The sequence below is a fragment of the Pundamilia nyererei genome, unplaced genomic scaffold (assembly GCF_000239375.1).
Source record: "Pundamilia nyererei isolate P.nyererei 1_Seehausen unplaced genomic scaffold, PunNye1.0 scaffold00109, whole genome shotgun sequence".
Classification (NCBI taxonomy): Eukaryota; Metazoa; Chordata; class Actinopteri; order Cichliformes; family Cichlidae; genus Pundamilia; species Pundamilia nyererei.
Window position 1 is genome coordinate 79,918 of NW_005187510.1, and position 12,209 is coordinate 92,126.

General features: G+C 41.4%; 1 protein-coding gene across 1 annotated transcript; it reads left to right on the top strand.

Moving 5' to 3' along the window:
- The first annotated feature begins 7,062 nt into the window (after positions 1 to 7,062).
- spaca6 (sperm acrosome associated 6) lies at positions 7,063 to 11,996 on the top strand. The gene is made up of 9 exons (XM_005741247.1): positions 7,063 to 7,309; positions 7,400 to 7,486; positions 7,683 to 7,754; positions 7,981 to 8,004; positions 8,111 to 8,188; positions 8,678 to 8,781; positions 9,169 to 9,325; positions 11,415 to 11,595; positions 11,754 to 11,996. Exons 1-9 carry the CDS (start codon positions 7,096 to 7,098, stop codon positions 11,830 to 11,832), a joined length of 996 nt encoding a protein of 331 aa, XP_005741304.1. The 5' UTR covers positions 7,063 to 7,095; the 3' UTR covers positions 11,833 to 11,996.
- Positions 11,997 to 12,209: the final 213 nt, after the last annotated feature.

Sequence of the window (12,209 nt, forward strand, 5' to 3'; positions counted from 1 at the left end):
CCCCCCCCACCCCCCACGCGCCTCCTGGAAGGGGTGGAAAATAGGGGGCATATATCAGAAATGTGCTGATTCTGCACTGTCAGTCGTAGCCTTCTTTATCATCCACAGCGCAACACTGCTCTCTTGCCTGAGCAGACAGTTGAACATCAGACAACTGCTAGGTGTGTGGAGCAGTGATAATAATGTGCATGGGAGGAAGTGCGATTAACCTCGCATGTTGTTCTGTCTGTGTCACATGCTGACATAGTAAAGACTGTTTGCGTTCGCGACCTTTTGTACCTGGTTTCCATCTCTGCATATGCAGCAGGCTGTGCATATGTGTGAACAGATTGTTATGTGAACATATTCTCATGACGTCCGCATGCGCATATGCTCCTTACAAAAACGCCTACAGGAGTTGTTGGGACTGTGATTGAAATGCTACAATCTCTATATGAAGTGCTGCGAGTTCCTTGAAGCGCCCTCTCACTCAGGCAGAAATTCTTACATTACTCTGCCTACATCAGACTTTGCGCGATACTTTGTGAAAATCGGCGCTGCCACAAACAGTGCCATGTGCAGTCTCGTGGGGTGCATCGGCAAACTAGAGCATCCTGATCCTAAGACAGACAAGGCAGACATCATCCCAGACTGATGATGTCATCCCTGTGGAGCACTCCCAGTGCTTTGTCTGTCAGCGGCACTGCAGAGTGCAGCTGCAGGCACACACAGACACACACACACCTGTCTGTGACTGTGACGTTATGCATTTGTGACTTGGGTTCGGATACTGCCGTTCTGCTAGAGAGGGACTTTTTCTTGGTTCTTCTGCCAAAATGGCGCCCACATTGCCTCTGTCTTGGAAAGAGGTGCTTTAGTTTACTGGCAGAGGAGAGCAGGCAAAGGCTCCTGCACTCTGAAATCCATCCACAGCCAGAATATGTGTGTTATAAACGCACAGCCGTTTGTCTGTGTGACATTAAAGCGGGATTAGGTGGATTATATGTGCTGCACAAGACGAGGAACTCGCATTCGGTGCAGAGGAATTGTGCCGACCACTGAATGCACAAATCCCAGCAGATTGTGTAAACACGTTCTGTAGTGCTGTTTCTATGCAAATGTATGTGTCTTGCCATTACAGTATGATTGCAGCTATGGAGGAGGATGTTAAAAGTCTGAAGAGTGTAAATTGAGTATATGTATAGAATACAAGCGGCAAAGTGACACAGACTACTATATAGCCTATATGCATGCAGGTTAATTAACCAAGTGTTATTAATGAATGCTCTTTTTCCTGCTTTGTGTATTTATGAAAAAATCCCTTTTGAAATAAGGTGAAGATGGATTCACTTCATTTGCTGTTGGTCAGTTCTTGCTTTTTAGTGAGAAGGCTTTTGAAACTTTCACCTAATGATACAAGCAATCAGTGTGCTTCTATTTATTCCTGCTGTTTTCTTTATCTCCTCGCCTATTTTATTTTTATAGTTGCCAAGGTCTTAACTAGCTTTTCATTACATTGAGGTTTTTTATCAATTCCTCACTGCAGCTACTTTGTGGCCAAAAGCAATGTGTTTTTGTTGTCAGTTTACCCCCATTTGCTCTAAATGTGTGAGGCACTGGTGATATGCTTTGTTGTAAAACATGGTCAGAACACTTTAGAGCCATTAATGACGCTTACCCATCAAGTGTAGTGTTTATGCTCGCTCTCGCTGAAGAGACAGCCAATCAGTGGGTCCAAATTGGATTTACTTTCATTTCTGAATTTCCCTGGGGGCTGTATGATTCTGTTACCCAACAAGCACAATGGCAACTCTCTTTCCTCCCGGAGACGAGCTCAAATATTAGAATCAAACTGCCTTAAGAGATGTGAGCTGATTGAACAAAGAGTGGAAATATTGATTGTATTTGTCTGTACGTGCAAAGCTGTTGCAGTTTTGTTACTTATGCATGCAACACGGGTGCAGGTTTAATATTATTTCCTCATTCCTCCTTAAGCAGCTCCCCACATTTCAGATTCATTTGGATGAATTCGGCTGTACAGGATGGCTAAATGCATGTTGTTCACCTCTGATGTCAAGCTGTATAATCAAGACGCATTTTACAATTAGCAGAGCTTTCCACCACGGCTTTATTTAGTGTGTTTGAAGTCACTCCAGCTGCAATTTACAGCAGTGTTGGAGCAACACCATAAATCCTGTAATCAATTTGATGACGGTATGATTGCTGTACACATATGAGGAGGCAGTAATGTCAGCCTCTCAGGTTCATGAGACTCCTGGGCTTCATATTTTCTCTCTATTCTCATCCTATTAGAGATTCTGACCCTCCCCCTCCATCCCCACTTTCTGCTAGCCTCCCTGCTCCCCCCCCCCCCCCCCCCCCCCCCCCCCCCCCCCCCCCCCCCCACACCCCCCCCCCCTCACACATATACACACATATACACACACAGAGTTTGTCTCGTACACACACACACACACACATACGCCTGCATGCACTCGCGGCACTCACATTCCCTCTCTCCTTCCCTCACTCACACTTTCACACAGATATATGGAGCTTGCAGACTGGAGCGTGTGTGCGAGCATGTGCGTGCGTGCGTGTGTGCCTGCGAGCGTGTTGGGGAGGTTACCGGGTTTGTACGAGACTCGGAAATACGTGTGAGGAAAAAGAGGGAGATGGAAGGATGACGACCAGAGAGTGTAAAAGAAGGAGAGAGAAAAGGAGGAGAGGAGACTTGGATAGAGGGAAAGGAAAAAGAGATGGCTGGAGACCACTTATGCAGCATGGAGGGTAAATGTGCGTGTGTCTGTGTGTGTGTCGTTTTTAACTGTTGGATAGTATGTGCACCAGGCGGGTTGGTGTGTACACGTGAATGTGAGCGCACAAGTAAGTGAGCTCTCTTCTTTTTTTTTCACCCCTCTCTCTTCTTTATTTTCCCCTTGTTTGCAGCTCTGTGTGTTTGTGACAACAGCCCTGCAGAGACAAAAGGTGAAGTGTTGTATAGGTGCTGCTGTTAGTCAGGCAGGTAGGCAGTGAGAAGAAGAATAATGGAATCAATACTATTGTCTGTAACCTACCTGCCACCGGGCTCCCTGTCTGGCCCCGGCAGAGACCATCAGAAATAGAGGGAGCTGAGAGGAAACACAGAAGCACTCTGACTGGGGGAAGAAAAGGAAAGAAGAGGCTGAGTGTAAGGTGAATTTCTTTCTTTTCTTTTTTTTAAAACGCATTTTATGTCACAAGTTCAATGTAGAGTAAGAGTGATATTTTTTTATGCCGCTTTTAAAATGCATTATAATACGAAACTTTTGTCGTCACTAATTCATTTCACATTCTTCTCTTTGACTGTAATAAAACATGGTGCATGGAAAAGCATGAGAGCCCTCCTGTAAGTGCCTGTATTTGTGGTATTTATTCTGCTCTTCTGTCTTTGTTGCCGTATGCTGAATAGCCTTTCAATTAGTATCTAGAATCCATGCTCCATGCTGTCGAGGTCATGTCTGCATTTTGTGTCTAAGTTGCCCTTCATTTTAATTCACATTTTCTGTTTGCACCTCATTCGTGCATCTCTTTTTTAATTTATTCCCCTTCACAGCTGTCAATGAATTTCAGTGTTATGACAGGCAATAAAATGACACGCATTTTAATTAACCTGGATATAATCATTTCTGTGAGCTGTGTAATTAACTCAGAGTTTTGTTCTCTGGATACTGACAAGATTTAAACAAATGTTCATTTCCACCTCTTTTGCCGTTATTCCAGTCATTTCGGCTGTTCCCTGTGGTCTGCCCCAGCTGCAACTGTTAACAAAGAAAACCTCAAAAATCGCACCTATGTGTCCCAAAATGTGAAGGCCTGACGTTTATAAAGTTAACCTGTAGGTTTTTCGTGATGCATTAATATGCATTAATGGAGTTCAGTTTAATGCAGCAAACTGATGTGGACACAATGCGTCTCATTTTATTCAAATTAATGCGAATGTATTAAAACAAGATGAAACATTATTTCTCCACAGATGAGCTATGAAATACAAATATTTCCATTTTATTTTGGATTTTAAGGTATGGTCATATGCAGTCTTCTCCAGTCATTCTGTCTGTCTACCAGTGGGTGGCGTTGCCTTCTAATACTTCTACGCAATGACATTTATTTATTTCTTTGAAGTGTTTTATAGTGATATCACCATAGTTTAAGTGACCAAGCAGTGTAATAATGTTATGTCATCTACAGGTGGATTGATAATTTGCATGCCGCCTGTGTCCTGCTCGGGTTCTTCTTTTTCTTCATAATGTTTGAAAACTAATTTCCTCTTTTGCTGGTAAGTCAGAAGACACATGCTGCCCTGCGTTCAGAAGTGGACGGACAAAGCACAGTGCTACGCCGTAATGATAAGAACTGCACGGAGATCCTGAAAGATGCTTTGAAATGAAAAAGTCTCAGACTGGATGGAGTAATCTGAAGTCCTCTTTACAGCGAGTTGTGGAAAATTTAACAGTCGTATCGCCACAGTTACTAGAGAACAAAAAGAAAATGCGACCTATGCAAAGTATGCTTACATATTTAAATAATTATTTGTCAGCTTTGACAACTTTAAGATTTCAGTGTATGTGTGTTAAGTTCCAGCATGTGAAATGGTCTGGTAACGTATTTTACATGAGCACAAATTGATTTTTAAAATCTCTTCAGCTCAGTGGGCTCAGAAAAGCTATTAGAAACTGTAATTTGTCCATGCTAGCTGAGAAATTATGTTCAAAACTCCTGTGGCATTTACCAACAGTTTATAATTAATTGTTTCCTCTAAATTAATTGTGTCTCCTCCGCAATGAGCTCTCAGCGGCTGCGTTTCTGAGAGTATGTGTGCCTGCTGTTAAAAATGTTACTTTATATCTGATTTGATGAACTGCAGAACAAAAAGATTAGCGTGGATAAAACAAGGATAAATCTGTCATGATTATGCACCGATTATGTTTTAATTGAACTGATCAGCTTTGCTTCTAATCTGCAGCAAACCAGGAGACCGGTTGGTGCCGCAGAATCCAAATGTCAGATGAGGTCATTTCTTTGTCTCGGTGCAGTGACTCTGCAGTTCTCTCATTTAACTCGAATGAGTTTAAACTGCTTGAAACTCTGCTTTGGCATTTTTGTATAATAACTGGATCCGTCTTTACACCTTCTCAGTGTATTTTAATTTTACAGTATGCCCCTCTGTCCCTGAGACCCTTAACCTGTGAGGTCAAAGCAGGTCACAGGTGAGGTCCTCGGGAACAGGGCTGCATTCAGTTTCAACATCCTGTAGAGGAGGGGATCATTTTAGCACTATATTCGACATGATACACTCTGTCTCTTCTACAAAGTATATTTGATACCACTTGGAGTTAAAGTGGTATGTTTAAAAGGAATTTAAGTGCAAGAAAAGTGACAGGCGATACCTGTCACTGTTTCTTCTGGATTTCATGCATCTCAGTATCTGTAAGTGACCGTCAAGACTTTTCAGGTTGAAGAAGAGAACGGCTGCTTGTCCTGCAGCACAGACCATCTCAGGGAGCCAACCCTTCTGGCTGACTTTGTGTTACAGACCCCAGTTGGGGGGCAAAATAAGAAGACAGCCAAGGGTTGTGACCCCGCCATATATGACACCTTCAAAAATCTATGGCATCATTTGTTTTTGATCATGTACAAGTTTTCATACTTGCCTGTTTGTTTTTAACAATTGTATGTTAATAAAATGTGAAAACGTACTCTGTGTATTTCTTTTTTTTTTCTTTTTTTTTTTTAAATCAAACATGTTATTGGATAATGAACAAAAAATCACTAAATATACTGTATCCCAGCTTTCCCCTAATGTTATCTAGACAGTCTCTGAGATTAGGGAATTCTCTGATCCTGCACTATTTCCTTCTTTTTTTTGTTTTGTTTGTTTGTCATGTCAAATCTTCCATATACATAAAGTCATCTTTTCTCACAGCCAGACATTTTGAAAGCTCTGAGTGAGTTTGGATATGTAGCAGCAAAAATGATCAAAGTGTCCTTGTCACTAGACACAATTAAATGCCCTCAAACATACACACACACATTCATTTGGGATTTTCCATGTCCAACCATCTGACTAGCTGTCTGACTTTGGCAGTCCTGGAGCACACTCTTGCCTAATATTGATTGGCCTGTCTGTGTGGAGACAGATGAATGCATTAGTACCCAGCTCACCCTGCCACTGGAAATATATTAAGTTCATGTATTAGGCACCCTGTCTGGTTGCCATGGAGATGCACCAGGAGTGAGGGACAAGGGAGAAGGGGTGGTGGTGGAGGGGATGAGGAGGATGGGAGACGAGAGGGGGATACAGGATGCGATGAGGCAGTCGACTTGATTTGTAGTCCCGCTCCCTCTCTCCCTGCCTCTGCCTGTCACTTGCGTGTCCTCCCTTACCTCCTCTTGTCTTTTCTTTGTTTCTGTTTCTCTCACGTTTTTGTTTTTCACCAATTCTATTTTTTCTAAACTTCATCATCAATAATGTGCACTGACTCCTTCTCTATCTCTGCTACCCCATCGATTTTGTTGTCCCTTTTGTTCTTTATTTTCATAATTTCTCATTCTCCGTCTCGCCGTCCACCCCCCACCCCCACCCCACACCGCCGGGTAGACTTTCATTTATCGCATATTATATATTTCTCTTGGGTTTTCACGTCGGCACCCTTCCCACTCCATCCCCTACACGTACACAAGCATTTAACTCCATCTTCATCTGCCCCTCTCCCTCTCGCTGCCGCCACCTCCCTCCTTGGCTCGCTTCATCTCTGTGCTCTGCAGTAAAACTGGTGCATTGAGGCAGCAGGAAATGGGGACTAGAGACAATAGAATGGTGGGAAATACAGAGAGGAGTCTGTGATGCTCTCCTGTCGTGTCGAGAAAAGATGAGCGTGATACACTTTCAAGACTTTACTTTTATCCCCGTGTGGGATGTGAACATAAATACAGGGCTCTAATTCATCAAGCCCTGAAGAAAAAAGAAAACAAAAACCTTAGAATTTGCACATTTTTAGTCGCTATGAGACCAGGATTCGAATCAAAACACCTACAGAGAAACATTAGTTGAGTTTTTAAAGCTCACATTGAAAGATGCAGACATCTGCTTTGCGGCTTGTGTGTGTGAGCCTGCTGTTGTGCCTGTCTCAAAGCTGCTATCAGTGTTTTGTGGATGTGGAAGACAGTCTCCGTCTGTGCTGGGGTCACGTTTTGACCGAGTACAATGTGAGAAACGTTGACGCCTGCTTCGAGAAGCTGGACCGCATATTCAACAATAATGAGACAGTGATTGAAGCTGGTAGAGTAGGTGCGAAAGAGTTTCTTCTTTGCCAATTTAGGAACAGTTTGTGACAGCATGTAAAAATCTAGGTGATATGTAATTTCTTGATTTTTTTAGGTAAAGGCTATGACATCCAACTGAAGGAAATTCTGGATGCAGAGGTCCTCCCGCTGTTGGAAGAGTTTGACCAAAAGCTGAATAACGGTAGCTAAACACCTGTTTAAGCAGACTGTATAGCTGCATCGATAAAAGAGTAATACATTTGCTAAGTGAGGTCAGAAAAAGAGAAGTTAGAAAAAACAAAAAACGATGCCCCCAGCCACACAATTCCCCAGTATGAATTGAGCCAAATATTTCTGTCTTCCTCCTCCTCCTCCTCCTCCTCCCCTCCATCTATCAGACACTGTGTACGAGCAAAGGTTGCAGACAGCAGCAGACAATTTCATCTCAGCTGCCTCCAAACTGCCTAGAGGTGAGCCACGGACTTCCCTTTTCCTCCATCTTTCTGTCCATAATAACTTATATTAGGTCATCACATCTTACAGTGATCTCTGTACTCTCTCTAAGATGCCAGTTACATTTTTAGAGTCTTTAAAATACCATGAAGGATCCAGAAGGTGGTTTGCTTTAACTGGCTTTCACTCCTGGATGCTGTATCAGTAATATTTATTAATCAAAGTTTTTTATTCTCTTCACAGTCTCTGGATGTATCCCTCCATGTGGTTTGTCTTGATTTTATTGTATTTTTTTTGATTCTACAACATAACAATCATTGCTTTTAGAAACCAAATAATAATGGCATCAGTATCGGTTTCATTCACCCATCAGGTTTTCAGAGTGCAGGTGCAGTGTACGACTGTGTTACCTGCCAGTACGACTCCTGTGAATTTCCTCTCGACTGCCCAGGTGAGCACTGTTATTCATATTATTACCTCTAACACATCACTGATTCTGTTATGTCACAATTTCCAACTAAAGAAATAAGTACTAATCCAGATGTGACATATCCTTAAATAGCCCTATTTTCACCTCCATAAGCATCCACTCTTGATCCTTGAAATGCTCTTAGCAAAAAGTGAGGATTTGAAAGAGAGACAGAGGAAAGGTTTTATTTCCACACATTATATCTTTTGCACAGAGCCCCCGAGGTACTCTTTAAGTCCTTGGTTTCTTTATGCAAGGTGACAGTTGACTCCCACACACATGGTATTCGTATCAAGCCTTTACAGCACCGCCACTCTTCAGCATATCATCACTTTTACTCGACTCCTCTGAGACTGGGCTTAAATATTATCATTAAGGAGAGCTCAGGCTGCAAGAGCTGCCCCTGTGCGAATGTTATCTGAGTGTGTGCATTTGTCTGTGTGCATGTGGGTGGCTATATGTTTATTTCAGTGGAAGAAATTAAAGTTATGGAAAACAGCAGGATTCGAATGTGGTGCGACGTGCCATTTGCCTTGCCAACTGATATTGAAGTGATCTGGAGGTTCGCAGAGGAGGTACGCTCAGCATATGGTGAATCATTCAGGGTCACTGTTAAAAGTAACAGTTCAACATTTTTGCAAAATACACACACCAACTTACTCGAGTTAGAGTTAGACGAAATGAGCAACGTGATTTCAAATCTTTGAAATTTGAGGCTGGAGCTGGAAGACAGTTAGCTCTGCACTACAGGCTTAAAGATGTCTCCTAATAACAGGTGTGTTTGTCAGTGCGTGATTTTGCTCAGTTGCCTACAAATTTTTGCAAATTTATAACCACATGAACAGAGTTGACTTCTTGTGACAACAGATTTAATAAATATAAAATGCTGAGCTGTTATTATTAACACTTTGTTGTTTGTTTGTGTGAAGCAGACAACAACTGAGAACATTTTAATCCTTCAGGTTGAAACGCAGCAATTGGATCACTTTAAAGAAGTGACTGTGGGCGTTGACAGGCTCTACTCCATCCCCTCAGTGACTTTGAAGCATCAGGGCACCTACCAGTGTGAGGTGTACTCGGGCCAGCTCTCCTTTATCCGAGTATACTACTATGTCTCAGGTAAAACAGCTGACTTTAGAAGGATATTTGGAAATTTTAACTGATCAAGGGGAGAGTCCTTGTACCAGGAAAAAGGAAACTTCTTCACATTTAAAGCAACATTACTTTGTACCAGAGAAATGTTTGAACACTTGATGAAATAAGTAAATAGGTCCAAACTTTGACATGTATTGAAACTATTTTAAAGATATTATATTATTTACATTGTAGTTTTACTTTTTTTTAAATGAGAAAGAACAGCTGTTTTTGAGGGTACATTGAACTTTCATATTCTTTTCTAATTTCGCCATCACCAGTCAAATCTTCTCCCATAAATTTCCAGAGACGTGAGTGCTGGCTCCTGTTTGTCTTGTTCACCACTTGATTGCACTCAGAGACACTCTAAGTAGTTGGCTAGAAAGTCTCTAAAGTCTCCAGTAAGTGCATTTAATTGAAAGCCTTCTCTGTCCAAAATTAGCACCCTCTGGAAAATCACTGTAAATTAGCCACGCACCTTTCTAAATAAGCTGGCTACTGTGTGTCACAGGGAGGCCTGTGACCTCCAAACATACTCCACAGTGTTTATATTTCCATTGTGCTGTGCATGTCCAGGCACTTTGGGATTGCTTTTTATGGTGACCTTCCTGGAAGTGTGGTATGAAGGAGGGGGACTTTAGCCTGAAGTTTAAGAAATAAATAGATGACAGATAAATATATCTACTTTTTTTTTTTAACTTAACTTTTTACCATTGTGTTTGACTGAGACACTGTGCACTGCTATAAGTTTAATATTTATTGGTATTTAAGTATTATTTCCTGGGATGAGAGAAGTTATTAACTATATAGCCAGGAGTTTCTCTCAGGGATTGTTGCGTGTCAGTCTGTGATGCTGAGCAGGTCAGAGGGCTGTAAGGTCCCACTGATAATGGATTTAGCCTGTTGCAGAATTGTTCCTTAGAAGGTTGATTTAGTTTTGAAATATAATATTTAAATTGAAAACACTAGCTGTTTTGTTTTCTCAAAAAAAAATATTTTTTCTTAGTTTGATTTTTCTTCAGTTTGTCTAACCAGTCTGCAATGTAGATCCAGCACACTAATCCACTGAAGAAAAAGGGAATAAAAAGAGACTGGACTGTTGAGCTGCTGAGAAGCTTGTTATTTCTGAGTCTACTGCTCAGGTGCGCTTCCAAACATGTTCACATCCAGTAAAATAAAATTATAATTATGATGAACCCAAGGTTTCTAAACACTATTCCACTACTACTGAGTGACCTTGCAAATAAAATATATTTGGAAAGTGTGTTGCTGCGAGGACGTGCTGCCGCAGGTATCTTAATGGAGCTGTTGGCTGGCAAAGCAAGCACTGGCTGTTTGGAGTCAAGAGGGAGTGATATGCATGAAAACAACAGAGGAACATATTAACTAAACTAAAGGCTAACCCATCTAAAGCACTAATAACTAACACTGAATACTAACTAACCTAAAGCACATCCAGTTTGACTATACCCTTGCTTTTTATAGCCAAATTCTTCTTACAGGGAAATAAATCAGGCCTGCTGGATGTATGCCTTTGGTAGCAAAGTTGTTAACACATTTAAAGAAATGTGGAAGAATATATCAGAATGTAAATGAGCCCTGTGCAGACAATTCCCTGTGTACAGATTGTGTTTTACTGAAAAGTGGAGATTTTAGAAAGGAGGAAAGAACAAAAATAACTGTTTGACTATATGAATGCATCTATTAGCATTCATGATTATGCATTTTTACACAGCTTAGCATGTGTAATTATGTATATGGGTATAATATTATGTGCATCTCACCTCCTGAACATTATATGATTAGTTGAATAATTATTTTAGTTTTCTGGGTTAGCACATTTTTTCTTAAATTATACAACTGTTGAATTGGTGGGTTATAACCCACTAATGATACATGTCAACTACTGTGTACAGAAGACTAACTAACTCTGTATTTGTGCTTAATAAATGAGGAAACTCCTACTAAGCAAATACAATTAAAACTGCAGACTTCCTCAACCAACCTCTTTCACTTCATTCATCGTTGGTTCTCCTCTATATTCCCTGTCTTCATCCCTTCGTGTCTGTCTTAGTGACCCCCCAGATTGTGGCAGGCCACACAGAGCTGCAGGAGACATTTGACCTGTCTCTGCTCCCAGGAGGGCAGTTTTTCCCCGCGTCTGGTGACTCTCCCCGCTCCTTCCTCGCCTCATTGTTACCGCTTCTCGCCGCCTGTTTAACCGCTTTACTGCTGCTGCTGTGTCTCTCCCTGGGGTAAAACAGAACTATTATTTGCACAGTATCAGCTTTAACAGATTTTAACCGCAAAGTCATTTAGACATTCACACCTGTCATATGAATACATGATGCTCCAGGGCGCACAAATGAGGTGGTATTCATGTTTTTATTTTCTTTTTCTTTGGTTGTTTCAGGGTTCTGCATTGGTTATCCATACAAGAGCAAAGTCATGCTGAAGAAACACATCAGGCTGAAGATTTAGGTTTATTCTAGAGTGTTTGGAAGATGTATGTGACGCAACAAAGGCATTTCATCAAGTCTGCAGAGTGATACGTCATAGTCCAGACAACATGTGTGTCACTCCTTCCACCACTAGAGGGCAGGATCCACCTCTTTATTAGTAGTAGTACTGAGTAAACGTTTTACTACCATAGTGTAGAGTAGCTGGGCTTGCTTTCATATTTGTGTGTGTGTGTGTGTGTGTGTGTGTGTGTGTGTGTGTGTGTGTGTGTGTGATGAGAAAAGAGAAATCATCCATAATTGAACAAATTAGATAGGAACCACTTTAAACTGACCTTAGCGAGTAACTTTAAGGTACTTTAAGGGCACTTTGACTTTGAGGGTTAGGGTTAGATACTTTGGCTATTCCA

Coding starts and splice junctions, on each gene's coding strand:
- spaca6 (XM_005741247.1), top strand. CDS start 7,096: ATGCAGACATCTGCTTTGCGGCTTGTGTGTGTGAGCCTGCTGTTGTGC. Junction 7,755..7,980: donor TGCCTCCAAACTGCCTAGAG/GTGAGCCACGGA, acceptor TTCTCTTCACAG/TCTCTGGATGTATCCCTCCA. Junction 9,326..11,414: donor AGTATACTACTATGTCTCAG/GTAAAACAGCTG, acceptor TGTCTGTCTTAG/TGACCCCCCAGATTGTGGCA.